This window comes from Apiospora aurea, assembly GCF_038362705.1.
Source record: "Apiospora aurea strain CBS 24483 chromosome Unknown utg000007l_segment0_segment0, whole genome shotgun sequence".
Classification (NCBI taxonomy): Eukaryota; Fungi; Ascomycota; class Sordariomycetes; order Amphisphaeriales; family Apiosporaceae; genus Apiospora; species Apiospora aurea.
Window position 1 is genome coordinate 3,010,244 of NW_027117394.1, and position 27,809 is coordinate 3,038,052.

The window sequence follows — 27,809 nt, forward strand, 5'->3', positions numbered from 1 at the left end:
GGCGCGATGGAATTGCCACCGAAGCACAAGACAGCCAGCCAGTCTCCTCTCCCTCTTGCGAGGCCTCGGAACGCAGCTCTTCATTGAGGTCCAGACGTGGACGTGACCCAAAGTTGGTTGACTGGCAACACACAAACACAGGCAGAAACAAATCTGTCAAATTGTCATATGAAATGTCTCGGTAACACGATGCCCATTTTCGGCCAAACACCTCCACCTCCCACCTCCCCTGCCCTGAATAGAACTGGAGTTGTGTGCCGAGATGTCGCAGATTGACTTACCAACTTCCCGGGGCTTGTTGATCAGGGGGGTTGTGGTTCGGTCGAGACTTTTTTTTCCTGTCCTCCACGCTGCATACATACGGAAACAAACTCGATGTGCAAAGCAAGTGCTGTAGCTTTTCGCCGATAGGCAGTGTTCAAGAAGTCGGTGAGAGCTGTGGAGCTGGTGAATGCGACCAACAAGAGCCGACGACGCGGCTCTCTAAGCTCCAAGGCAAGGCAAGGCGACCGGACACGGATGCGCACCACTAGCCATGCCATGTTTGGTTGTCCGTCGGTGGTCGCTATACCACAAATGGTCTCTGGGCTGCTGGGCTCTCCTGCTCTCTCTTTTCCTGTCGTGGACGCAAGCTGCCAAGCACGTTTCGATGGTTCGCCTCCCTCAATTGGGCAGGCCTTGGCACGCGATATCTCCAAGCTCCGAGTTTCAATTGACTGACTAGTGAGACCTTATTTTCTCGATTGGGCATCCTCTAGTCGCGAGGCTGGAAGACATCCATCGTTCCCTCATCTCTCTTTCCGTGCTTAATTAATGCCTTCCCATCTTAAGTGGCACCACTACTTTATTTGACGTGATCTCATTTCGCATAGCTTCCGACCTAGCGTGATGATGATGCCCAGAGCAGGCAGAGCTCGGTGCCGGCCTGGGGCTCGTCATGTCATTTTGGGACTCTGGGGAGCCCAAGAAATGGCAGGGGGTGGATCGGTTCCCGTCATACCATGTTTTCCCGGCGATCGACCTTCTGATCGACCGTCGTCACCCTGCCTGAGAAACTGGGTGCCCGAGCCACCCTGCGGCCTCGCGACGGAGGAAGCTCGTTCCTACTCTTGTTTCTAAGCTTGTTACTCTGTCAACAGCGACCAGGAATAGCTCTGGACCCAACCACCAACGGCTTTCCGCGACATGAACGGGTAATTCCAAACGCCCCCCTCTCTCAATGCGGGCGTGTTCCGATGCCAGGTTTTCGGAGTTTTTTTTCCTCGTTGTGTGAATCCTACTATATGTAGGCACGATGTAGTAAGCCAATAGCTGCCCATTTTCTTTCACGATGTTCCCCGTCCAAATTCGGGCTGCATAAAATAAGACCCTTCGCATCTGGACAGACTTGGCCAGGCCGCATAGGCAAGTTTCTGTGCCTGCCTACCCACGTATCCAAGCGTGCTTGTTTCGCTTGGGTATCTGGCTGTCACATTGTAGACCTGCTAAATATGAGCTGTACAGCCGATGATCACCGTGGAGCTACAGACCATATGTTAGCTAGCAAGCAAAATGTACATTACTACAGCAAGCAGCCTTCGAGCCTTGTCGCTCGGATTTGACGATTGAGTCCGTTGACTCGGCATCACATTTCAATCCGCGAGAAGAGTCAAATCATGAGTGCATCTCTCTTTGATCAATCATCCCACTTCATGCGAGATGCCAAACCTGCTGCTCCTTGCTTGTGCATCCCGCAGCTGCTGCCAGGACGCCTTCTCACCACGAGATTGGCCCAAGTGCAGACCCTGGTCTGATGCGTTGTCCAAGAGCGCTGCCCAACCCCAGCCGCCACCCTGAGCAAGCAAGATGCACCAGAACCAGGCCTCGAGGCTCTTCGTCCTTCAAACGCTTCGAGGGGTCCTTCTTCTTCCATTTGACTGCTGGCAAGTGAAGCTAGAAGATCGTGGACCGACGGGCACGGAGGCTAAGTGCTGCAAGTTAGTTCTTCGATTTCATCCTATCTGTTCGTGAGGAGAGAAAGAAAGAAAGAGGAGACTCGTTCTGCATTCTTTCACCCTGCAGTAGCCTGTCTACTTGGGTCGTAGTGTGCCCCTGTCCCGTACCTAGAACTTGGAGGAGACGGACGAGAGATCAGCCCCTCCGCAAGCACAGCCGAATCACATAGAGTAGTGGGCCCCCGTATCTACTCCTACTGCACCTTGCACCTGCTCCTGCGCCAACCCACTCTGGCACTCTGCGCCTGTTGCCTATTGCCTATCTCTGCGACTACCGTATCTCATTTACCTAGTTTACCTCCTCATCGCCTTGCCTCGACGCTTACTCGTGGCGCCTCCCCTCCCCTCTTTTCCCTCCCTCCGAACGAACACCCTCCACCCGTTATAGTCGTGCATCGCCAATTGTTCTCGACTTGCCTTCGTGAGCTGTGAGTCATTGCGTTGCGCATTGCAGTTGCTGCGGGTAGGCAGCATTGCGCCGGTGCAGGGTTGACTGGCCTTGCCCAAGACGAAGACTATTGGGGGACCGACAAAGCCGTCAAGCAACACGTGGGGCGAAACGACCGACAAGCAAGCCATTTTTAATAGAGCGGCTGGGAAAGCTGAGCTTCGGGCTTCTAAGACAAGCAAACAGGCCGCCAGGCTCCTCTGACGTCTCCCGCCTGCCTCCTCCGTCGAATCATCATCACATTCAATCTGAGGTAATTGCTTATTCTTCTGTTTCGGGTTGTCTTGCGTTCCTTTTCGGCCTTTTTGGCCCAATTCCCCCCGAATAGAAACGAGGGAAGCAGAAAGATACACGGAGTGGTCTACCTTTGATGTATTTTTATCCCCAAGTAAACAAAATTCTGGGGCTTTGCGACCAGCGACCTAACCAGCGACTATTCACGCAGCTTTCACACCGACCACCTCATTTTTGGGTCTCGACGTTACTTCGAGATTGAATCCCCCCTGCTACGGCTGCAGCACACCCACACCCACCACCTCTTCTTGTGCACAACCCAAGCATGTCGTTTTCGCAGCTTCTTTGACGCCCGAATTACTTTGCCATCCGCCAACCCTGGGCACGCTGCTGGATATCGGCACAGCGATACCTCGGCCGTCAGCCAAGTACTTCCAGTTCGCTCCGCTGATTATCGACTCCACATTGTGGGCAATCTCCAGCGGGTAAACAACAAACTGGACACGGAGCGGTCCCAAACACAACAGGAACCCATACATTACACACTTGTACAAGAAGAAAAGAGACAGGGTCACACACGCACACCTGGTCAATTTTTAGGGGGGCCCGACAATCCGCCCTATACTACCCAGTAGCATAATGGGTATCGAGTCGAACACGGCTCCTCCATTGCCAGCACCCACCGAGTCCGACTCTGTCCTCTCTTCACCGACTGAGCTGGCCACTGAATTCTCCAAACACGCAGACGACGAGAAATCTTCCTTTTCTCTTCCCGACGACGGCACCCCCGTCACCATCAAGACTCGGGGCTACCACCAGCACAACAAGTCCCAGACTTCGCTGCTGATCGAGTACTTCGAGCACAGCAAGACCCCAGAACCCTCCGAACGAGGCAGCAGAAGTCGCAAACGCAGGCCGAGCGTCCGCGTGCGCCTCACCCCCTCCAAGAACCGCGAAAAGAACGGTCACATTCAGATCACAGAGACCAAGAGCTCACGCAAGTCTTCAATGGGCAAGAAGTCCAGGGACGAGGGACCGCTCGTCCAGAATCCCAGCAGGAGTGAGCTCGAGGTCATGACAGACCCCGAAGACAGTCGGAGTATGAATTCCTACGCCTCGGCCACCGAAGAGTCCAATGTGTCGCGGCATCCAATTGAAGTTGAGATCAACCCCAGTGTCCGCAGTAGTAGAAGAGATCGCAAGGTATCGAGTCCTTTAATCCCTGCGTCCGATAGCAAGGTGTCCTCTCAATCTCAATACGTGCCACCCAACATGTCCGATATCTCGGCTATTCCCACCGATAGCTTCCTCGACGGATCGGGTGGCACGGGTGGCACGACTCTTTCCAACCGCAAGGAAGAGCGCGAGCGCAGCAGAAGCCCGTCGCGCACCGAGCCATTGGCAATGGGCGCGTTGGGGGCTGCGACTGCTGCAGCGGTCGCCGACAAGATGAATCGCAAGAACCGCAGTGCGAGTGACGACAGGAAAATAATAGAAAGGGCCGTCGAGAAGGCGAGCAGGCCTGACAAGAGGCACAGTCGATCCTCCAGTGGCTACCGACGAAGCACTGGCGCCGAAACAGACCCAGACAGCAAACCATCATCTCGGAGGAGGTCCAAAGGCCACAAGGAATCCGTTGTCTCAGCCGCCGACTCGAGCGTGTTATCCTCCCAACTCTCCCCAAGTCAGAGGTCCTACGACTCACATAACTCGTCGAAGGTGTCGATCAACAACCCCAAGCTTCTTGAGACAGTGGAAGACGCGATTCGGCGGTTAATACTTCCCGAGCTAGATGCTATCAAGCGGGAACGTAGCACACGCGAGCCTCCGAACCGACGACCCAAGGACAAGGAGTCGCTATCCAGTCTCACCTCGGTGTCGAGGGAGGAGCTATCAGCCGCCAACAAGCGGAGATCGGCCGAAACAACCCATTCGACCAAGTCGAGGGGCAGAGAAGCCCGGAATGACTTATCACCACATAGCAGCGTGGAGCACATCTCCGTTCTGGACTCGATAAATGATCAGGACGACACACCACGACGCGGTTATGATCAATTCGGAACTGCTGCGCTGCTGGGCGCGGAAGCTGCTGCGGGTGCCGCCGCCGCCGAGCATGATCGCTCAAGAGACGACAAGCGCCAACGCAGGCGGCGGAGAGCCAAGACGCCAGAACGAGGAAGGGCGTCAGAAGATTACCGGGAGACTGAGCATGAGGTCATTCCGCCAATGCCGCTCTCGAGTGAGATTAACCCATCTGAGATGACAAGAACATCGATTCTTTCTGCCAACACCGATAGGCCCCACTCCGCGAGCGAAGAGATGACTCCTATACAAGAGGTGGCTCGCGGAACAGCTTCCATGGAGTCAATGCACGACACACCGACACCCACCCGTACGCCACAGCAGCAACAGAATAGCTTGCAGGGCCTCGGGGCAGCGCACGCCAATGTTTCCCATGGCGATCTGAGGGCTCTTCCGCGAAAGGGTCCCGGCGAGTACGAAGACCAGGAGCTAACCGAAAGCGACTTGAGTCAGAATTATGGCCATGATGAATATGACGACGAGTTTGAAGATAGTCAGTTGAGTGAGCCCGGCATGTTCGATCCAAGCGTGTCAGGCTACTATCAACAAGACGTGCCGCCGCCTCTGCGGTATGTGCCTTATCAGCAGGAACGACGCGGGTTGAGCCCCATCCAGAGTGTTTCCGGTTATACTGATGGAGGCAGCGACCTTCACCATCGCCGAGACTCCAGAGTCACCAACAGCGAGGTTTCCTCGCCGGATAAGTCGGATCGCAACTTGTTTAACCGCGACTTTGATGACGCGGAGAGTGACCTGCGAAGCTCAGGTTATTACAGGGATACCCAATACACGGACGACAGCGAGCTGGATAAGATCACTTCGGGACAAGCCGTCCGCGGTGTGGGTGCCAACCCCCAAATCGTACACCAACCAATTGGCACCGAGTCTGCCGTAGCGTCGCTGGTCGACGGATCTGTTCTCGACCCGTCAGTTTTGAGCGGTGGCCAGGAATATCGCGACTCGCAAGTCTCCTATGATGGCAGAGATTTGGCACGTGTGTCGGCGGCTTCCACCCCAGCCAAGAGCTCTTTCGAGAGCCGAAGGGAGATGTTTGAGAAGGCCAGCCAGTCGCCCGCTCCCTCGAAGCATTCTCGGTCTAAGTCTTCACGCGACTTTGACGAGTACGACTTGGATGAGTACGGACGCAAGGTACCCCGCCCGAGCTACCGACACTCTCCGTCTCCCTCAGAAGCCGCCATCACGAGCGCAGCCCTCGGCAGGGCCGCGGCTGCAGCGAAGGCCAAGAACGAAGAAAACTCTTCGCCTGCTGCTTTTGAAGGTGAGGGTGTGCAGCGAAACCGGTCTTTCAAGGAGCGAGCAAAGGATGGGTACAGACCAAATGCAACGCCACGTCACAGCGTGGACCGCCTGTCGGAAGACTACGATCGCCCAAAGATGGAGGCTAGTGGCCTGCCAAATGCGAACGACCCTCTCCCGGAGATTGGCTACTTCATGGAACACCAGAGCCCGTCTTTGGTCCAGGAACCTCTCAACAATGCTCAATACGGGAAAGAGCAGCAATGGGGAGGCGATAGCACTCCCACCCAGGAAAAGACCTTCGACTACGGAAACGAACGATCTATGACGCCTAAAGCTAACGGAGCTAACGGTCAACAAGCAAACGGCAATGGCCTGGGCATAACAGAAGCTGCTGCTGCTGCAGCTATGGCCGCAGCGGCTGGTATGGCATCGAACCACAGCCGTGAACAGAGCCAAGATCAGGATGACGAATGGCAGCGAACGTCCGGCGATCGAAAGCGGGATACTCTGGTTACCAACCCGTACGAGGGCACCAGCCCCATCGCCAATCTTCCTGGTTTTGAAGATAACATGCTTGGTGATTCTGGCTACGATCACGACGGATACCGTGGCGGTTTCAACACAGGCAGTCCTGGTATGCCCCAGGGCGACGAGGGATACGAGACTGCGCCCAACGAGACTCGAGATATGCAAGCTATCAAGGGCAAGGGCGTGGAATTCCAGGACCAGCCCGGCATGGGCGGCAACAATGACGATCCCTTCTACACGACGAACCCCAAGCACCAAAGACACCTTAGTGGCATGTCTCAAGGCATGGGCTCGCCTTTTTACGACGCTGCAACCGGCACGGGCATTGATAGGATCGAGTCCAAGGACGTAATTGCATTGATGGAACACGTAAGTTTTGCAAGTATATCAACCGATGGGTAGAGTTCACTAACGTTCTTACAGCTCATGGTTCGCGATGCACAGCGAAGTGCCAGAGACCGAGAGATGATTGAGACCGTCTGCCAAGTTATCAAGGAAATGCACACATCCTTCCGAGACGTCAAGCGAGCCCTTGCCGATACTGAAGACCAGATCATCAATGAAGTCAAGGACAACACGGAGAAGACTGTGCAAAGACACCTGGGTGGGCCAAGGCCTCTTCCTGGTAGCGCTTCCAGATCCCTCCAAGGAGGCTCGCAGGCGGGCACCATCGACGACATGCCTGCTAAGAAGCGCGGCCTTTTCCGCCGAGCTCTCAAGGGTCTTAGCTCCAAGGGCAACAACGACCTCGGTCGCATCGAGGATATGCTGATGCACCTGCTCACCGAGGTCGACGTCCTCAAGCAACAGACCGGCGGCCCCGGGACGCTGGCTGCTATGAGCACCCGCAACCAGTCCCTGGAGAACATGCAGCCTGAGATGCAGTATGAGCAGGATCGCGGCTATGAACCCGAAGGCAATGCTGGTACATCTACTGCAAGCCACGCCAGCCAGTCAGGCCAATTCTCCATTCAATCGCGTGGACAGCCTGGAAGGATGGGATACGAACGAAAGTTCTCGGACCACAGGATCAGCACGGTGCACGAAGGCCCCGAGGAAGAATACAACCAGCCCCAAGTCACTACCGCCAACAATTATTCCAACCCTGATCTGCTTATGTCGCCAGCCGTCGGGCCTGCTCGCGCCGGATCTGTCCCTCTTGGCACGCCGCCTCAGGCCCCCGAGAACCACACGAGTTTCAGCAATGAGAACACGCCTACTGACAATAGCAAGAAGCACAAGTCCAAGGGTTCCTCCAGCTTCCTTCCCAAGATCTCGCGTTGGTCAGAGACCACTACTTCCAGCATTGGAAAAGTCTTCAACCGCAACAGTGGTAACTCTCGGTCCAACAAGAACGACATTGAGGAGTTCCTGCGACAGCCTCCGTCGCGGTCTGGCTCTGAGCTAAACTACGAAGTGTATGAGCCGGCTGATCCCTACAACGGTGACAAGCTGCACTCAGGTTTCTCTGAGCAGAACCTTGCGGCCGATCCGGGAACGCCCCGGTACCAACTTGAGGACCCACCCATGTCTAACACCTACTCTACCCCGGAGGATCCCAAGTACAAGGCACACCGTAACAGTGTGAACCTCCAGCATCCCCAGCCACGACCTGGACAGACTGAGCGCTTCCGCACGGCTCTCGAGTCCTCTGCCATCAACTACGACACCCCGATGAGCCCTCGTAGTGCTGACTGGGCCGGTTCGGCCACGAGCTTGAACCGCTTCCCGGGTCAGCAGTCCAACCGGTACAGTGACCAAAGCGCTGCTGACGAGTACCGCAACGCCTACTCGTCATCACCTGCTCCCCAAGGGCCACCTCGACCCCCGAAGGAGCCTCTCGACACTTCCACACCGCCGCGCAACGATCGCGTCAACAAGCTTCAGAAGAAGCAGCCTAGCCCCCTCCCGTATCACTCCGTGGAAAGTGGATATGGCACAATGACCGGCACCCAACATGCTCGGACTGAGAGCTACCACTCTACCAGCCCAAGGATGGAGAACCGAAACCTCAGCGGCGCTCTCAGCAGTGGCGCACCCGCAAGACGACCCAGCGGACCCAGAGCTATGACGCCGACTAGGGGTCTCGGCAGCGACGATGGAGACCGCCGGAGCCTCCGATCCCCTCTTGGGGATAGTGGTGCTCGCGATGATCGGAGACGAAAGAGAGGTAAGCAATAATCCACGCTTCAAACCCTGCAAGATCCAAACCACTAACTTGGAAACAGACACTTTTGGTACAGTCACCGGCCGCGATACGGCCATGAGCCAAGAATCCGAGACTTTCTAGGAGAGACGTACTCGTATACTGGATGTGGTCATGCCTAGTGGCTCGCCCTTTCAAGTCGACTTTCGGTCTCCGGGTGGCTCCAGATGAGAGCAACCTGTTTCACCTAATATAACGATAACGAACCATCCGTATAGACTGGCGATTCGATCCACGACCACGATTGCCATTGCATTTCGATTGTATATGAGCGTGTCATTTACACCTACAGGGCGTATAGGGCCCGATGGGTCTTCATGGACTCGGCAGTGGCGGATACAGAAGGGGACGAGACGCACACGAACGAGTTGAGAAATCTGCATAAAACATGGCGATTTGCTTTGCGACACGATACATATACCAATTTGGAGTTTCTGCGAAACATGGAAAAGATAGGGGGACAGGGGATCGCGACGATCATCAGGCTCCTGTCTGCGCCGAGTCGCGAGGAGAACGGCGTTTTGATTTCATCTGGCAAGCTTCGTTGCTTTTAATTGTCTTAATTGGTTTCTTCTTTTCTTTGGCTTCCCTTTTCTTCAATTCATCCTTCTTACTACCGGTGGATTCATGATGCATGATGACGATATGAGGAATCTTTTATGGATCTGGGTTATGGGAAAGAGCGATTTGAGGAGAGCGTAACGAAGTGGAAATTGGCAGTAACATACCCAGAGGGCGGATATTCTGGAATGGCTGCGGTTTTTTTAATGCGATTGATGACGAAGGGGCTTGGACGATGCGACGACGATTGTGTATAGGTAGACATACTCGCGAGAGAGTGCCACGCCGCCTTCAATTAGGCGGGTGTTATATGTGAAAGTTGTGATCCTCTCCGATATTTTTGGTCTTTACTTGTAGCTCATGCGACTTGATGTGACCTGTTCGCGATCCAACTCTGCCAGACATGGTATGCCACTCGCTTCCTTACACCCAACAACGATACTGCACATCCGATATGCCGTTTGACAGTGCGGTCCTGCAACTACAGATGTTGATTTCAAGATTACATACTTCAACCATTCGGTTCCCTACATTCATCAAAGATTGGCTCCGATCTTCTTGGCCCGCTTCATCTCCTCGCGGAAAGCCAGGTCGTTCAGGATCTCCTCGGAGCCGCCGCCGACCACATTCATGCGCAGGTCCCGCGTGATCTGCTCGACCGCGCCGCCGCCGCCGGGCCCGCCCCTCTGGTACGCGACGCCGCCCATGATCTGCTGGGCCTCGCGGGCCGCGAGCTCGAGGATCCTCCCCCCGGAGACTTTCGCCAGCGCGATGCGGCCCGCGACGGACTCGCTCTGCCAGCCGCGCGGGTCCGCGTCGATGTGGTACGCGATCTGCTCGAGCCAGGCCCAGTGGGCCTCGACCTCGCGCGCGAGCGTGGCGAGCTTGTGGCGGATCACCTGGTGGCCGGCGAGGGGCCGGCCGAAGGTCTCGCGCTCGAGGGCGTAGGCGAGGGAGGTCGAGAGGCAGGTCCGGGCGTGGCGGTTGCAGGAGACGGCGAGGACGAAGCGCTCCTTGTTGAAGTTGGTCATGAGGTACTTGAAGCCGGCGTGCTCGGCGCCGAGGAGATGGTCCGCGGGGACATTGACTTCGCGCAGGCGGACCCAGCTCGCGCCGCCGGCGTTTTGGCCGCTGTTGTGGATTTTCTCGATGGCGACGCCGGCGGAAGAGAGGGGGATCACGAGGAGGGAGATGCCGGACACGCCGGAGCCGGGTGGGCCGGTGCGGACGGCGGTCGTCATGTGCGTCGCCCAGGGCGAGCCGGTGATCCATTTCTTGGTCCCGTTGACGACGTAGTGGGACCCGTCGGGCGCCTTGGTCGCGGTCGTCCGCAGGTTGCCCACGTCGCTGCCGCCGCTGGGCTCGGTGACGCCCAGGCAAAAGTTGGTCTCCCACGTGAAGAGGCCGGGCAGCCAGCGGCGCTTCTGCGCCTCGGTGCCGTGGTTGATGACGGGCGGCAGCCCGATCAAGTTCGCGCCCGCGAGCCCCGTCGCGACGCCGCCCTGGAAGCGGGAGCACTCGTCGTTGAGGATGAGGAGGTGGAAGGCGTCGAGCTGGTCGACGGGGATGTCCATGGTGTCCGTCTTGATGGTCCTGTGGCCCGCGGGGCGGTACGCGAGGGGCACGTCGAGCAACGGCAGGCCCGTCGCGAGCCAGGCTTTGCGCGCGGGCTCAGGACACGCGCCCGCGGCCTCCCATGCGGGAGCGTGGGGGACGATGTGGGTGTCGATGTAGCGCCGGGCGTGGTCGCGGAGGGCGCGGTGGGTGGCGGTGTAGTAGGGGGAGGCTAGGGTGGTGTACCAGGCGGGCTCGGCCCAGGGGAGTTTGTCGCCGAAGAGGTCCGGTTTGTTCTGGACATTGTTGTTGGCCTTGGTGCTTTTGGCAGCGGCGTTGATCTTTTGCTTGTCGTGGGAGTCTACCCCTGGCTTGGGCGACGACATCTTGGTGTTGGCAATCAAGCAGCCGACAAAAACGATAAGAAGGACTTTGAATCATGAAGTGGGATGAGAAGAGGACAATTGCGGTCGGTCTATGGCGAAGCCGATTATGAGATGTTGCAATAAGGTGCTGCCGCCAAGAATGGATTATCTGCAGGTCCTGGGGTTTGGTGTGGTGTGGTTGCATTGTGGAGGTGGTCCCAAGAGGTTCGATTTCAAGTACCTCGGCCTCGGGTTGGGGTCTCGATACATGCATTGCGGCAAGCATTACTTTGGACGATCGTAGCTCAACAGTAGAACTTGGTACCGGTGAGGAGTTTCCTGAAGTTGGAAAGAGTGACGATCTAAAAAAAAAAAAAGAGAGAAACTGATCTCAGTGTTTGATTCATTTGATATCATCTGGCGTTTAGGTATACATTCTCTTGAAGCCGGGGTCGGTCGATCATCGACGCAGACTAACCAGGTCTGCTGTCTTTATATGTTGGACAGGCCTCTCAAGGCAAACCCCTTCCAAGTAAGATGCATGCTGTATTACTACATGACGAGGTTCTATCGCTATAGCACTGTCAAGTGAGATCACTCAGCCACAGTATCGCAGCTCAGGAAAGAGGCGACACTTGGGTATTGCGGGGGTCAGCTTCTATATACCTTCGCTGTCAACCCAACGATGGCGACCAAATGCCGTCCAAGACATCCCCGGTCATGGCGAAAACTCGACGCAAGCAAGTCTCGTGGTTGTTGGGAGACGATGCGACTGATGGATACCGACTTATCAGATATATGGATGGATGGTTGCGAGAACTTTCCCGCCCGACGAGAGGCTTCCCGGAAAGACAGCGCGGGGGCTCGGAGGAGCCTCTTTCGATGGCGAAACGGATACTGCGATGTAGATAGAGTCAACGATATATCGAGGACAAACGCCGAGATGATGTGGCATGCCGTCCTTTATCGATTTGGCTCGATGCACCTGGCTACCCCGCCATGAGCTTGCCTGTAACTTCAGCCGATTGCCCTGGGGCCGAAGTGCTACGCTGCTGCTGCCTCGCCGTCTGTTGGCTCAATTGGCCCCTTGACCAGACCATAGGCCCGGGTTACGGCCCATCCAGCCGGCGTAAGGGCCATGGGTGCGTGTAAGTCAGTCCAGTTGGTACCCTCTACCTTGAGCAGGTGGTTGACGTAGCGGGGCTCAAAGATGTTGATGCAGACAAACACGCCGCCAGGTTTGAGGATCCGGAAGACCTTAGAAGTAGTGCCCAAGTCAGGTTCAATCAATCAAACCCCCGTGTTGGGAAGGTCCTCCTCAGAAGAGGTGTCTTTTTCTTGAACTCACCTCGCGGCTGTAGGCTGCCGTGTCTTCCACTATCACGGGCGGGATACTCTTGAGGAGGTGTGTCGGACCCCACGCGCACAGGGCGTAGAAAGTGGCCTTGTCAAAGGCGAGATCAAACGAGTTGGACTCGATCTCGGGCATGCTGCGCACATCGTGCGGCAGCCACTGGATGGTCGGGTTCTTGGGCGCCATCTGCGCAATCACGGCCGCCGAGAACTCGACGCAGGTCTGGTCGGTGTAGCCCCGCGAGTACATCTCCAACGGGACGCTCTTTTTCCGATGGAAGCAGCCGAAGTCAGCATGCCCCGACAAACAGTTAAAAACAAGTAGCAACTGCGAGTAAAAAAACTACTACTGCCACCACGTACTTACGCTGGCGCCCGAGCCGAGCTGGACGATTTTGGGCGTGGTGCCCTGCGGCCAGCGGGGGTAGATGTTTTCTTCGAGGTACCCCTCGAGTTGGTCGGGGCCGACGTGCCACTCCTTGGTCGCGGGGTCGTCCTCGTTGCTGTATCGTCCGTCCCAGTAGTCGGCATTGCGCATCTGCGCCGCTTCCGAGTCGGCCATTTGGGGTGGACTTCTTCTTTCACAGCTCCGAGACAGAGGTATTAAATGAACAGGAAACCTTCCTTTTGGGGGATGGATGCTATGATTGCCTGTCCCAGAATATCTGCAGCACTTTGGAGAGATCGATTGGTGGGAGAGTCGATGTAACCTTAACAGCTTCGTGGGCCATCCGTCACCTACCTCGCTTCTCGTCTCACATCAGCAATCATCAAGCCCTACTTACCATGACACACTATCTAGCCTGCATTAGCATGCCATTTTCTCAACAAGCGGCCAACAATGTGGGACGGTGCCAACATCGTCTCATCACAGCGGACATAGCTCAGTTGGGAGAGCGCCAGACTGAAGTCTAACTTCGGGAACATCAATCTGGAGGTCGTGTGTTCAATCCACACTGGCCGCATCATTATCTTTTTGCGATTTCTGCAAGTTGTCCTCAACGAGGGCTTCGATATAGATATCAAATCTTTTTCTTTTTGTCTGTCGCATGAAAATGTACGGCTTCGTAGGTTATGTATGGAGCATGCCACTGACTGATAAACATGTCTATACAAGACGAGATAGTCGACCATGTTCAATCCATATGGCTCAGTATGCAATATATAGACACACTAGATACTCAACCAATTCTATGACCTTCGCATGCCAATGTAAACGTTTTCAATCATCCAGTCCTACTTCGCACTCAATTGAGATCACGCCTCCGCAGACACCACCCCCGTCCGCATGAACAAGTTCGGCGGCAACTCGCGGTCCCTGAACTCCTCATCCACCTCGTACACCAAATCCCCCCGTCCCTCCTCCGGCCTGAAGCCTAGCTTCGCATACGCATGCCGCCCCATCGCCGACGCCTCCGTCGTCGCCTCGAGCCCGCCGCGCCGCCGCGCCTCGTCCAGCCCCCACTGCACGAGCCGGTGCGCGACGCCGCGGCGCTGGAACCGCGGGTCGACGGCGCAGATGTCGAGCGTGAACGTCGCGGGCGGCTTACCAGTGGATGATGCCGAAGACGACAGGGACTTCACGTACTCGATGCGCCGGCGCACGAGGCTCTTGATCATCTGCGCGCAGAAGCGCTGCGCGCGCTCGTCGCCCGGGTACATCTCGGCCAGGAACGGCGGGGGTCGGCCTTGGGCTCGTCGCCGAGGCCTTCCACGAAAGAGAGCTGGCACCAGATGGCCATGCCGGCGACGACGCGCTCCTCACCATTCTCGAGATCTGGGGCCGTGGCTTTGAGGAACACGGCGTTGCGGTCGCCGAGCTGGTTCGTGGTCGTGGACTGCCAGCGCTCGACCAGGCGGGCGACGTGCTGCTTTTTGCCTTCGGGGGTGTCCCAGCCCGGGTTCATGGCCGTCCTGCCATGGGACACACGCACACTCGGTGTTAGTCATGTGGGCTATTTTGAGAGGGGTTTCGGGAAGTATGCAGGCAGACAGAGATCCCGCTTACCAGATGGCGTCGTTGATCTGCTTGCCGAAGGCCCCGCACAGGACCTCGTACCCCGCGGCGAAGTCGTCGGGGGAGCCCATGAGCTCTATCCGCACGTCAGCTGCGCCATCCTCCGCCGTTGAAACTCCGGCCATGGCTAGTAATAGCGATTATCAAGTTTAATATGAGAAAGGATGCCTTGTGTGATGACGAAGGTGCTGGGAAGCCGTGGCAGATGAGATGCAGCGAGTTGTTGCGTCAAGATGGCCACTTCGCCGCTAAGCGGTAAACCACGGAAAACTTGCCGAAGCAAGTGGACCGGTGCCCGCGTGGCAGGCTCATAGAGGTGAACATAATGTCTTGGCATATGAGTTCATTATGAACCAGAACGGCCGCCGGGGTCTGTCGCGAGCTCAACCATGAAGACCGCGGGGCCGGCAGCAGCAATCGGACGACGGGCGATGACGGGACGGGGATTATATGTACGAGCATGCACTTATCTACGAGTATGTACCCAACCTGTCAGCTCAAGGTGCAACAAGCAAGAATTGGCGAGATTGGATGACACTCATACACAGATGCGCAAGGTCTATGCAGGTCGAGAAATGTCAAGTTCACACAGACGCGCGACGACGTTGGCTTTAAGGGGGGTGACCTGCAATGCCTTGGTGTCTGAGGATCTGTAGCACCGGCCTCGTGACACCCAAAACCATGCACTCAGATAGCATGTCCAACTTCTCCAAAACCCCGGGCCGCCTTCTCGAAGGACAATGATCACTCAATCCAATCCACATGTAAAAGGGTCCACGAGAACAGGCAGTAGTATGTTTGATAAGTTTTTTGTATTTGTTTTTGACTTCCGCATGAAGCAGCTAGTTCGCTTCATACTATTCGCTAATAAAACATCGCAATCGCTGTTGGGGGGTATATCCGTCTCGCCGCATCAAACCAAAGTTCACCAGAAACATGCGCCCTTTCAATCGCTGAAAATGCCCTCGGAATTCTTTTCCCAATTCGATATATTCCCCGGAGTCATGCCAGCCGGGGACGACACACCACATAATCCGCTGTGCGTGTGTCGTGGGTATTTCGCTCCAAAAAAACCATTTCGAGCTTGTCGCTTTGCTCTGAGGCCCCAAAAAGTGCTCTTTTTTTCCTCCCACCGTTGTTTTTCCCAAAGATGTTGTTGTTTCGCCAACTGAAATTGGCGATAAAAATCAGATCCCGTGCGCCGTGCTTATAATGCAATAATGATGTTGAAGAGGAGTCGAGTGAAGTAGATGTTGAAGATGGTGAAGCGCTCATAGTTCCAGCATCGGGGGTGAAGTGCAGTGCAGTGGCAGCAGCTTAGCTGTTGCGGCGCAGGGTGCTGCTGATGCGCTCCATGAGGTTGGAGCGGATGCTGCCCGAGGAGCGGGAGCTGGCGACGCTGCTAGCGTCGGAGCCCTTGCGCTGGCTGTTGCCGCTGCTGGCGGGGACGCCCTTGACCACCGCGTTGCCGGCGCCGCCGCGGCCGACGTAGCCGGTGGCCTTCTCCTCGATGAGGCTCTGGAGCTTGTACGACTCCTCGAAGGACATGACGGGCCGCTGGGCCGAGGCGTGCGCGTTGCCGGCGCCGCCGCGGCCCGAGTAGAAGCGGCCCATGCTGGGGCGCGGCGCCGTGGTGACGGGCTCGGTCGAGATGCCCGTCGAGGGCGTGGTCTCGGGGGCGCGGAAGAAGTTGCCGGCGCCGCCGCGGCCCGAGTGCGTGTACGAGTCCTTCTCGACGGTGGGGTGAGGCTCGTTGACGGTGAAGCGAGGCATCTTGCGAGGTTATGTGGTGGTGGTTGTTGGTGTGTTGTTCCTTGGCGTATGTAGGTTGGCGGGGTCCTGTTACGGAATCTGGGATAGATCGTGTTTATATGTTTGTTTGTTTGTTCGTTCGTCGTGGTTAGTAGTAGTCAGGTGTGGTCAGGATTGCTTCAAGGGTTCAAATCAAAGAGAATAAAGAGAAATGCGAACAAAGGGCCGGAGGGGAAGGGGATATTATATTCACATCGTGGGCCGTAAGGGGGGGCGTTTGGTCTCGGACTTGTTAGTCACGTTTACATATTTACTCGAAAGTTCCAATATCAGACTAAGCGAAGGCAGGCAGGTTGCCAGTGCAGTGAGTGTGGGAGTGGTACGGTCGGTACCTACGGGAATTACGTTACCCTTGAGAAATTTGCTGGGGGACCACGCCGAGGAAATTTGGAAATTGTACCACCTGACTGTCTTTGCGGTGCTAGAGTACAGCAGGTAATTTGCTGGTGGAAACAGAAAAGAGGGAGTCCACCCAGTTGCCAGAAGGTCTGGTGTTGGTTTGGACGGTGGAGAGCGGGCAGCAGAGGCCAATGGACGGCGTGGGATTGCCCGAAACAGTAACCGGCAACAAGAAATCAAATGGAACGAGCCCAGCAAGTAAGCTAGCAAAAAAAGACAGAAAAAATCTCTGGGCACGCAGTGGGCTGTCCGACTGTAGGGCGCTTAGCAGTTAACGGCAAGAAAGTGGAATCCGGGGTAGCTGGCCAGGCGGTTTTAGTGGCCCGCGTGATGCCACCGCAGGGAAGCCATTAGCTACCTATTAGCTAACAGCTTGCTCCTGGTCCAGGCTGGCACACATCACCCGACCTGAATGCGCCTTGGCCCGGGTTTTGCTCAGCAAACCATTACCCCATAGTTTCTCGGTACCTCCCCCTGGCCCTGCTGGCCCTGCTGTCGTCAGTGTCAGCGTGTCTCAGCTCAGGAGGTGAATCTCTCTGCTGACGCTGCAGGTACGCTTTCTAACCTTAGTAACTCGACGACTCCTGACTCTCCTTAGAGGTGCCAGAGTGTACCCAAGAAACTACTAGCCTGCTGCGCGAAGCGTCCCGTCCAATTATGCAGCCGCCCTGGCCTGGCTGACCGTAACGATGCGCTACCATTGGCCTGATCGATCTTATTTCTGATGCCCTGCCTCCGATGCACCACAGCCAGTCGACCTCCTCACGATGCCGTGATCCTGCCCGGTGATGGTGCAGAGTCCAGAAGGGCGGTGTCACTTCCAAGCGAGACACGGGATTCTCTCATTCTGTAGCCCTCCATTCGGGTGAGGCCAGAAATGCAATATTTCCTTCCATGCAAAGTGACACAGCATTGAGCAAGCAAGCAGGCCTTGCACTTCCGCGGAGAGGCATTTGGGGGCTTGGTCTGGGCCGCTGGTCGGTAGTACTGCCTGCCCCTGGAAATGCATTCGTCAATTCGTATCAATGTTTGGCAATATTGCGTGCGATGGCAGCACATAGATTAACCCATTACACCATTCTCCCGATGTGTCACCCGCGCTAATTGAAGCCATCGTGTCTTTTCTTGTTTCATACCCACGACCTTGAGAGAATTTTCCCCCTCTCTTCCCTTTTCCTCGCAAAGGGCCGATGCAAGCTTCGTTTCTGCGGTGCCCGCCCAGGTCTCAGTAGCGTACGGGACCAGCCCGCTCGGCGTTCGCTGCTCGCCCCAGTTCAGGAGAATTTTCGCAGCGCTTTTTGCAAGCGCTACTGGTGACTGGGCGCTATTCCTACCACACATGCACTAATAACCTTTTTTTTCCTGCAAGAGGAGGGGGTGGTGGTAGGGTGCAAGGAGGGGCATTACTTCAGGGCCTTTCCCCATTTGCACCACCACGATCTTGGAATGCCAGATGTCGATCTGCCGCCTGACCAAACTAGCGAAGATTTTCCAATATCAAGAATCGCTCTCTCTGCCTTGGCAGTGTATTGATTCCAGAAATCTGCCTTGTTGGGTTTCGACAACGCACGCTTCACGGGTTGCTGATCAAATTGGATTGTGCCTGGCTGCTTAGACCGCGGCCTAAACGGGCGGCTGTGACCGTGGCAAACCCAAATAAATGACATCACACGCAAACACAAGCCGCCTCGGCGCTCTCCGTCCCGTTGGAAGCCGCCCTGGAACCATTTCGGGGGTTCTAGACTCTGACTCTTTTGTCTTTGCCCTGCCAGGACCAAGGAAACAGGTAATACGCCGCAAAATTCTCACTCGAGGATTTTTTCCAGCTTACTCCGGCCCATCCAGGTTTTGATGTCAGCCGATGCGCAAAGTTCTTCTCGGGTGGCCTTCAGCTCTCTGCTCTGGTGGGATATGTACGTTGCATGCTGTGCTCGCTCTCTCTCTGCTTGACCGACTTCGCATGCCAGCATGCTGAGGTCACATTGCTTACAGGAGGGAGATCGGCCATCTGTCGCTGGTCTCCTGATGGTGGACTCCAATTACGACTGCCCTGAGAAGCCTTGGCCATCCATTTGCCCATGTGCCCATCTACAGTGCATGCCAGCGTAACTCGACCCCGTAATTGCAACCTCCCTAATTGAAAGCCACCAGTTCCCCTCAAACTACGTTCATCCATTATGTAAGTATTGGATTGACTCTTCCACCTCAACAAATTGTCGCATTCAGGGGACTTAGACGGGACATGCCGATCAGTGCATCTGCATTGTCAACAGTGAGATGCAATTGGTTTCTGTAGTACTTTTCGATGATGCGGACGTTTTTACAGTTCGGCGGACACAAGCCAGGTGGCACAAAGCCATATGCCTTCACGTAGTAGGTAAAGGGGCGGGCAAGGGGCAGGCAGATGCACGTATCAAGCCAAAACCAATTTGTTTTGAATGAGGCAATGGAGGCCATTTGCATTGACTGCCAATTGACCGACCGTCCGGAATGCATGTCCAGACTTCCGGAGGTTTGAAGTCGTGGCATATGTTCACTCACAGATCCAAGCGTTTGTTTAGGGTCATTAATTTGCCAATCTGGGGCTTCTCATTTTCCAATATTGACTTGAGTACCAAAACCCACACACCCGCGCCCGTATTTTACCTCGGCCATTTACCTAGATACCTACCTACTTACTCGACATCGTTGCCTGGGTAAATACGCGCAATCCGCAACACCTCCTCGACCTGCGTGTACTTGGTCTGCCTCTTCACGGGGCCCGTAGTCAAGAAGGAGGGCAGGAACTGCACGGCCCACCCCAAAAGCGCGCTCTGCCCGCGCCAGATCCTGGACGGCGGCGCCGCCGCGTTCTTCTTCTGCATAAGGTCCTGCACGACCTGCTTCGCCCATTGGGTGGGCGGCATCCAGGCCCCGTCGTACCCGCGACGCAGGAGGTCCTCGACCACCTCCCGCGCGGGCGCGTAGATGGACTTCTCCGGCAGGATGATGGGGGGCGCAGAGCTGGAGCCGGAGCCGGCGACGGGGACGCCGCCGCCGCCATGGGTAGTCGGGGCGGCCAGCAGCAGGCTGGTGTTGTTCGCGATCAGCTTGGTCGGCCCCACGGCGCCCGTCTTGAGCTCGACGACGTGCAGGCCGAAGACGGCGAGCTCGAGGCGCAGGGTGTCGCAGAACATGGCCGTGGCGGCCTTGGAGGCGCTGTAGACGCCGAGGAAGGGGGCGGCCACGACGGAGGCGACGGAGGTGTTCACGGCGATGATGCCGCCGCCGCTTTGGCGTCGCGCTGACTCGAGAAGCAATGGTAGGAAGGCCTGCGTTACGGCTAGGACGCCCCAGACGTTGGTGTCGAAGATGTCCTTGGCTTGCGGGATCGAGACGTCGGCTAGGGGCATGGTCATCATGGTGCCGGCGTTGTTGACGAGGATGTCGAGGCGCTTGACGCGGGCGACGCAGTCAGCGATGGACGAGGCGGACTGCACGTCCAATGGCAGGGTCTTGATCCCCGGGCCCGCGGCTGCGCACAGCTCTCCCATCTTGGCTACGTCGCGCGCTGTGGCATAGACGTGGAACCCCGCCTCATGGAAGGCGAGGGCGAGGGCAGCGCCCAGACCACCGTCGGAGCAGCCGGTAATCAGTACGGTGAGTTTGTTATCCTCTCCTGTAGACACGATGGGTTCGTTGCTGTGATTGTTACCGTCGATACCGCCCATGTTGGCACCAAATCCTCGACCGCGGGGTGTGAAAACTCCAGAACGGAGGGCCCTCGACTTCCCAATAAAAGTCCATGACGCAAAGACTGAAGTGAAGCTCAACGGGGGCTGCAGCAAAAAGCAGCGACGCGGTTGGAGAGGAGCGGGGGTGAAGCGTCAACATGGACAAGCTTTATGTACGTTTGACTAGTATGCCTTAATGAAAGATTTATTTAGAACGTCTGATATTTTCGATTCGGATTTGCGTGTTGCATGTGTAGCTTGTTACTTGGTTCCGGGGACAAGTAGTTTGTTAGTCGTATTATTGAACAAGCCCCTGATCGTTCGACGGCCGTGGACTTGAGCGTACAGAAGATTAACTCTGCTAAATGACTGCATGAGTCGTAGCAACTGAATGAATATGCGTTGGTCATTTTTCTTTTATCCTCATGTATTCTGATGAAGCTCAAGCCACACACAAGCTAGAGGATTGGATCATCGTGGAGGCGAAGCAGCATATTGTGAGTCCTTACAATCTTTATCATCTATCCTATTCCAAATCTAACCACGTCAGAGAGATATTGATGTGTCCCCTTCCCTCCCGCATTAAACCATCCTCCTCCTTGAGAGCTACGAGATAAGAAAAGAAATCGATGCTCTTGGGTCCCTGACTGGGGTTTCGTCTGTCCCTTTGACCGGCGCGGGCGTATCGTTATGCATGGATTCCGAGGTTTCAACGGACCTTGAATCGCCAGGTTTGCCAGATCCGGTGTCGATTGGTAGGCCAATTGGTATGTCATCTATGCCACTTGCTGAACGGAGGAGGGACTGTATGCTGGGCGTCTTGGTTATCTCGAAAGCCGTCCGACCCCTTCCATCACGTTTATAAACATCAACTGCTCCTGTATCCAAGAGAGCCTCCGTAACCCTGACAGACCTACGTTTGACTGCAATATGGAGCGGGGTTTCGTTGTTGGCATTTGGACCGTTCAGATGGTCCAGTGAGTAGGGAAGTATCAGCTTGACGATATTTTCTTTTCCCCGCCTGCAAGCAACATGGATAGGTCGGTCTCCGGTTTTGTTGTTGACTATGCCCATATCGTTGACGAGACCATGCTCCAGCAGGACCTGGATACACTGTCTCTTCGAGGTGACAATGGCTTTATGCAGCGGGCTATCGCTGCTTTCGCTCTTCAGCTTCGCAGTGTTTTCGTCCATACGACGCAGGAGAAATAACATAGTAGACCAGTGATCTAAACTTATTACTCTGTCCAACATGACCTTTGATAATATAGTCGACTCGTCCTTTGCCGGCGAAATGCTGATAATGTGCTTAAACATTTGATCGATTCTTAAATAATTATTTAGCTCCACATATCGGCGACTTACGTGGATGAATATATCTAGGCAGCTCAATGGCTCGCGTCTCTTAGAATTCATAGTTAAAAGCATATCAAAGAATTCTCTCCCAACTTTGTTAACAGCCGCTGTTATGTCGTGAGTAAAGGACCCGCTGTTAATATATTAAATCGTCTACTCTGGCGTCGCTGCTTTAACCAATAATGGAAACATGCTGGCATCGCTGCTTCTTATGGCATCGGTCAGCGACTCCAATATAGGTTCTCCTCGCAAGAGGTCCTTGGAGCTGAGTGCGAAGTATCGGCATACATCGGCGTGGTCGTTTTTCGCAGCCATTGAGATGTGCTTATATCCTATGCGTAGACCCGTAGCCGTGTTAACTAAACCTTTGATAGCTTGCATATCGCCTCGTGCACAGGCATCGTACAACGGATCGTTTGGTTTACTGCCGGTGGGAAACAAGGCTGTCGGCGTGTTCGTCTGGCTTGTGTGCGCTTCTTTCGTGTGTCCTAACAAGTCGGCACGAGAAAGGAAGCCGACCCTTTCTCGCGGGCAGCTCTCAATAGAGCAAGTGAACGGGGCATAGTGTTGAGTAACATGCCGATCTCTCGCTTCTTTGCTTTCAAAGCCTTCCGAGAATCTAAAGCATCGGGGCTTGGGACACTTGAACCGTTGGTTGCCGTTCAAGGAGAGGAAGACATCTCTAGACCGATCATCAAGAACAATAGGGTCGATGTCCTCAATGGCCTTTCGAATGGGAGTAGAAAGGCTTTCTATGCGTAGAATGCAGTGCTTCAGACAGGCGTTGTCAAAGAACTTCTTCGCACTTTCAATCCTGTCTCCCAAGTCTTCAGGTATGTGGTTGAAGTCGAGGCGTTGCAGAAACGAGAGTACGCCTCGTTGCAGGTTGTGTACTGTTAACGGAGAAAGCTCGCAGCTTTGTCTCAAGCTGAGTACCAAGTGCTCTTGCCAAGAGGATGCCGAATAGTCGAGGAGTCCGTAATAACCGTTCAGTGCATTTTCACGGACCACGGTGTCGGAACTGTTCTTGATCGCGAAGGAAGCTAGGTATGCCGATGAAAAGATTGCCATGCTGGCATTGGCCGCTGGTAGATTAACGCGGTTGCTTTGGATTAAGTACCTAGCTAGTTGGTCAGTCTTGTGCAGAATCATCATAGGTAAAGTGTTTATGCATCCTTACCTCCGGGCTGTATTGTGAACAAGACCTACAACGAGGTCGGTGGTATCCACGGATGACCCCTTGAACTCCCGCTGATAGGACTCCACCAATGACCCGCATGTATGTTTGCAGTCATCAGTTCGATGGTTCTTTGGATCGCAGACTCCCTTGTGAGGATCAATGCCGAAGAAAGACTGTATTTCTCTCCACTTGAGGTCTCTTATTGCGCATGTCAGCCATCTCAATATCTGGCCTGCGGCTCGCCGTTGGGCTGGGGAACGACTGGGGTGGTCCAAAACCCGGGAGGCAACACGTTCGTATCTAGTAAATGGTTAGATCTCCGTTACACTAACGATAACGACTCAGGGGTAACGCACGCCTCGTCTAAGCCCTTCGGAAAGATTTCGTTCAGTTCTTCTTCCAATTCTGCTACTGAGCCTTGGGCCATGAGATTATCCATGACAAGCTTTGAGTAGAGGAACATCGCTAACAATAATAAGTTAGAGGCGTTATAAAATGAAGAGGGACATAGAACTTGTAGTCGCTCACATTTCGATGTTAATACCACCTTCTGAGCAATGTCTTGTTTCTCGCTTGGATCAAGCTTGAATCTCTGTGCAACTTCAGATGCGCGGGCTTTCGTAAAGGATGGAATGTCATCGAGGCGGAGAGTGGAGGTATCGAGGGAGACGGCAGGATATCCAGAAAGTGTATGGTCAACAACGCCATCTCTTTGACCCAGAATCAACAGCCGAATTTCAGAACCCTTCTTGAGGCAATTTCGGGATGATAGCTGTGACGAACCAAATCAGGATTTCCTTAGCCTCAAATCCAGTTCCATGATGGTTGCACTCGTCCAGACCATCGAGAATGATGATGCACCTCGTTTGGGTTATGAAAAGCTCGCCAGCCCAACTCTTCAGGGTCTCCGTTGTCTGTGCTTCTGCCATACTGGCCAAGCAGCATTTCTCGTATAGCACGCGGGCCAGAGTTGCATCCTGGCGAATTAGCTGGACCAGCAAGGCTCGCAGCATGTGATTCATTGAGCGTTTGTCGTTACTACTATGTTTAAAGTAGTAATACAAACATGCAGATTGGTTTGAGCCTGACTGGGTCGAGAAGTGATGTATTATTCTTGCGGCAAGGGATGTTTTTCCTGTTTTGCGTTGTCAGTAGCAGGCCGAAAGCTTTGGGCGTCTTAGTTCACATACCTGCACCTGGCATGCCGCGGATGAACAGTATATACCTTGGGGGCAATTTCGACTGTTTCCAGCCTAGAAAGGACCGGTTTTTGAATATCCAATTACCCGACTGATCATGGCATGACTTTAAGGCCGCATGTTGGTCAGCCTCAAAATCAGAAGAGTCCAATCTAGTGAGCATGGAGTTCATCTCTTGAAGAGGAAGGTTACTCAAGAATGCTTTTGTGAGCTCTCGTAATGACTGGGCCAAACCGTATATACCTGCTGATAAATTGCCGTACGATTCATCAAATTTGGTCTTCAATTTGAGAACGTTAGCTGATGCTTGCTCCGAAGACGTGTTGAAATGATACAGTGTTTGGCTTCTGGTCTCTTGGATTTCCCGTACGGCTGCGTTAAGTCGCTCGTCCCGTAGAAGATCCCGGTGACGTTTTAGGCTTTCGAGTATGGGATCGAACCTGCTTCTGAACGTTTTCCAGGCTGAGTCGAAGACCCTTCGCCAGCCTGAGTCCTCGTTACGTCAGTTAATGGCGGTTGACAGAGTTTAGGATGACTTCTTACCAGGTCTACAGAACACTTCTAAAGCGTTACGGTGAAAGTCGAGAATATCACAGAAGTACTTTTCGTGGACTTCAAGCACTGGTGGGGCTTCCTTAAAGAGTAAGTCGATGCACCCCCCTACGCTCACACCCCCCAACGGTCATCGGCGAAAAATAAAAATACCACAAGCAATAATATAGTAGATTAGTTTATAGAAAAACAACGAAAAATAGTAAAAACATAAAAATAACGTTATTTTATTTTAATTAAACTAAAGGCCTCACTTTCCGCATTAGAACTTAATTCTAGTGTTTCCTATAATAATGCCGGCGGAGTTATACGCGCCGGCGTATGTGAACCACCTATATTCTCCCTCTTTACTTCTTTCACCTCTACCATCGATACATACTTCCGGTTAAGGTCGGGAATAAGCCTTTTCCTCTTTTTTCCTCTTTCTTTTTTTAAATTAGCCTTTAACTAAGCCTTCTCGTGTTAAAACTGGCCGACCTGGCCGTTTAAAGAGTTTAGGCTTTTTTAAAGCTTTCGAAACAGCACCCTCCGTATTACGCCATCGAATCGCATATTATTATTTTTTAACTTCTCGGCCAAATTTTTAATCTACCGGGAGCTAATTAAAATAGTTAATAGAAGTACTATATATTCGGCCTCCGAATCCGGTGTTAGCTTTTTAGCCGGTCCTACCGTTTACGAAGCTTCGAATTTTCGAAGCTAAGAATTTAAGGGCTTATTAATATTACGAGGAAAGATATTAGCTGCCTTTTATTTGCCGGCAATAATATATGGCTTAAAAATAAAGGTTTTAACCGCCGCGTAACACCCTAGAAACTCTTTTTTACTTATCTTTATATTATTAAGCCCTAAGTAGTGCAGTGTAATTTTTCGGTAGTATTTCCCTTTAAATATATTAAATACCCTTAAATTTAAAGGTTATAAAAAGTGTAACGTATAAGCCGGAAAAAAAGGAGCTAAACCTTATTCTCGATATACGTTAATAGAAACTCCTTAATTAAGTAGGAAGCGTAGCTATTTAATATAAGAAAGCGCTACTAGTCAGTATTATCGGGGGTAGTTTAAAAGAAAAAGGTTTACTTAAGCTATACTAACGTTAACTCGTTACTCGTTTAACCTTTCGGTAACGCCGCGAAGGTTTAACTTTTCATTTAATCGGTAAAAGTATTATTTTCCTCGGGAAACCACTATAATTAAAACTATTAGCTTTTAAATATAACTATCGGTTTAATAAACCGGCTATCGGTATTAATTATTTTTATTATAGTTACTTATTCTCGATTAATAAAGCTTTTAACGATAACTTTTCGTACTCCGGCAGGGCCGATTATTATTTAATTACTGCCGGTACTTAATTATATATTAACTTCGTTATAATTCTAAATAAAGGCCGGTGAAATAAACTTTAAAAAATCGTGTTTAAGCCTCTTAAAGAACTTTTAAATATTTTCCTTAAAAATATTATTAACACGCCGAAAATCTATAATATATAAAAAAATAAAATCTAAGTAAAGGTGGCGCTTAAAAAATTTATTAATCCAGCGTTTTTTTAATATATAGTAACTTTTATTAGCTTTAAGTATACGTTAAGTAAATATCTTAAGGTAAATATACGGTGGTGTAATACTTAATAAAACCTGTGTAAGAGCTTAAGACGTAATTCGAAACTCTTTTACCGAAATTAGCACCTAGAGCGACTCATTTCTGTCTTTTCGAGTCAACCGGCCTTTTATCCGAGCCTTTAAAATTGTGCGGCTAACCCGGTGCTTTAAGGCGGCTGCATTAACACGCGCGCCGCGGGAAACGTCTTAAATCGCACGATTAAGGTCTAACTCGCTCACTATAGCGTTAAATATAAAAAAAAAAACGAAAAGAAAGAAGTAATTTAATTAAAAGTGCGACGAAAACTAACTTATATATAATTACAGAAAGAAGGTGGTGTTAATCAGGGATGGTGTTTTTGCCTATGTCCGTTGGGGGGTGTGAGCGTAGGGGGGTGTATCGACTTATTTCATACTGCCGTAGTCCAGGAATCACCTCACCGATCTCCTCATATATGTCCAGCAATTGATCAAGTGTCTGGACACTCGTACCTGCAATCTGTGGAGGAGGTTATCGTTAGTCAGCTAGCGGCAAAGAAGTTAGGATTCCGTCCCATGAGTGCGAGCTTGATTGGCCCCTGTCAAAATATGTAAGCACAAACTCGCTACCAATGTCAGAAAGAGGTATTTAGTCTTACCCACACATATGCGACAACCTCTGAGACGTTCAAGAAGACCTGGACCAATTGTTCAATTTGAGCCATGGCTTCAAGGAACTTCGAGAGCCTGCTCAAACGACGCAGTTGCTTTTTTGATCCATATCGTCTCTGTATAGACTCGATTTCCTTCTCCACATCGGCTAAAGAAGATGCCGTGAACAGCTTCTTATGCTCTTCTGGAAGCTGCTCACGGAACCTTTCGACTGCTCGGTCTAAGATCGCCCCGGACATGACTGCCTCAAGGGACCCATCGAAGTTGCAAAGAGGTAGTATCGTCAACAGTGAATGTATGGTGGGGAGAAGAACCCAAGGAAAAATTCACCGACAGCCTGGAGGGAGCTTGACTAAACCCTGAGCTCAAGGCACAATTATCTGAGAGGGGTTCTAGGCTGCCTCGGAGCTGCGCCCCTTTGAGAGCCGAGCCATAAGCGCCCAGGATGCAGCTAAAGCTGCAGCCGCATAAGGCAGATTTTCGCACAGCCTGGTTGAAATTTTACAGGAGGCATCGCTTACCTCGTACAAGCCCTCTCTGCCTCGTAGCTGCTTCGATCAGGCACATTCGATGCAAGGAAAACCCGAGATTTGGAACACCCGACACACTGTCTTCTGTCGACGGGAAACACATTTCTTACTACTTGAAGGTTATTGTTGCTAGCGCATGATTTAATATTTGTATACCAACGCGGCCAGATAGCTAACACGACCCAATCCAAGCGGGGCCATTGGGACCTCGACA

General features: G+C 53.2%; 9 protein-coding genes across 9 annotated transcripts; 2 read left to right on the forward strand and 7 right to left on the reverse strand.

Moving 5' to 3' along the window:
* Positions 1–3,315: 3,315 nt before the first annotated feature.
* Positions 3,316–8,836, forward strand: PG986_011195 (uncharacterized protein; the record flags this gene model as incomplete). The annotated part of the gene is made up of 3 exons (XM_066847417.1): positions 3,316–6,915; positions 6,970–8,716; positions 8,775–8,836. The coding sequence occupies 3 exons, from the start codon at positions 3,316–3,318 to the stop codon at positions 8,834–8,836; spliced, it is 5,409 nt and encodes a 1,802-aa protein (XP_066696908.1).
* Positions 8,837–9,849: 1,013 nt separating this feature from the next.
* Positions 9,850–11,253, reverse strand: PG986_011196 (uncharacterized protein; the record flags this gene model as incomplete). Its single annotated transcript, XM_066847418.1, has 1 exon — positions 9,850–11,253. One exon carries the CDS (start codon positions 11,251–11,253, stop codon positions 9,850–9,852), a length of 1,404 nt encoding a protein of 467 aa, XP_066696909.1.
* A 1,023-nt stretch (positions 11,254–12,276) lies between these two features.
* PG986_011197 (uncharacterized protein) lies at positions 12,277–13,147 on the reverse strand (the record flags this gene model as incomplete). The annotated part of the gene is made up of 3 exons (XM_066847419.1): positions 12,277–12,489; positions 12,581–12,850; positions 12,953–13,147. The coding sequence occupies 3 exons, from the start codon at positions 13,145–13,147 to the stop codon at positions 12,277–12,279; spliced, it is 678 nt and encodes a 225-aa protein (XP_066696910.1).
* A 695-nt stretch (positions 13,148–13,842) lies between these two features.
* On the reverse strand, positions 13,843–14,727 carry PG986_011198 (uncharacterized protein; the record flags this gene model as incomplete). Its single annotated transcript, XM_066847420.1, has 3 exons — positions 13,843–14,247; positions 14,301–14,520; positions 14,594–14,727. 3 exons carry the CDS (start codon positions 14,725–14,727, stop codon positions 13,843–13,845), a joined length of 759 nt encoding a protein of 252 aa, XP_066696911.1.
* Positions 14,728–15,919: 1,192 nt separating this feature from the next.
* On the reverse strand, positions 15,920–16,375 carry PG986_011199 (uncharacterized protein; the record flags this gene model as incomplete). Its single annotated transcript, XM_066847421.1, has 1 exon — positions 15,920–16,375. The coding sequence occupies one exon, from the start codon at positions 16,373–16,375 to the stop codon at positions 15,920–15,922; it is 456 nt and encodes a 151-aa protein (XP_066696912.1).
* Positions 16,376–19,488: 3,113 nt separating this feature from the next.
* On the reverse strand, positions 19,489–20,523 carry PG986_011200 (uncharacterized protein; the record flags this gene model as incomplete). The annotated part of the gene is made up of 1 exon (XM_066847422.1): positions 19,489–20,523. The coding sequence occupies one exon, from the start codon at positions 20,521–20,523 to the stop codon at positions 19,489–19,491; it is 1,035 nt and encodes a 344-aa protein (XP_066696913.1).
* A 933-nt stretch (positions 20,524–21,456) lies between these two features.
* Positions 21,457–21,738, forward strand: PG986_011201 (uncharacterized protein; the record flags this gene model as incomplete). Its single annotated transcript, XM_066847423.1, has 2 exons — positions 21,457–21,503; positions 21,567–21,738. 2 exons carry the CDS (start codon positions 21,457–21,459, stop codon positions 21,736–21,738), a joined length of 219 nt encoding a protein of 72 aa, XP_066696914.1.
* A 297-nt stretch (positions 21,739–22,035) lies between these two features.
* On the reverse strand, positions 22,036–23,525 carry PG986_011202 (uncharacterized protein; the record flags this gene model as incomplete). Its single annotated transcript, XM_066847424.1, has 3 exons — positions 22,036–23,002; positions 23,063–23,362; positions 23,419–23,525. The coding sequence occupies 3 exons, from the start codon at positions 23,523–23,525 to the stop codon at positions 22,036–22,038; spliced, it is 1,374 nt and encodes a 457-aa protein (XP_066696915.1).
* Positions 23,526–26,935: 3,410 nt separating this feature from the next.
* PG986_011203 (uncharacterized protein) lies at positions 26,936–27,304 on the reverse strand (the record flags this gene model as incomplete). Its single annotated transcript, XM_066847425.1, has 2 exons — positions 26,936–26,992; positions 27,053–27,304. The coding sequence occupies 2 exons, from the start codon at positions 27,302–27,304 to the stop codon at positions 26,936–26,938; spliced, it is 309 nt and encodes a 102-aa protein (XP_066696916.1).
* Positions 27,305–27,809: the final 505 nt, after the last annotated feature.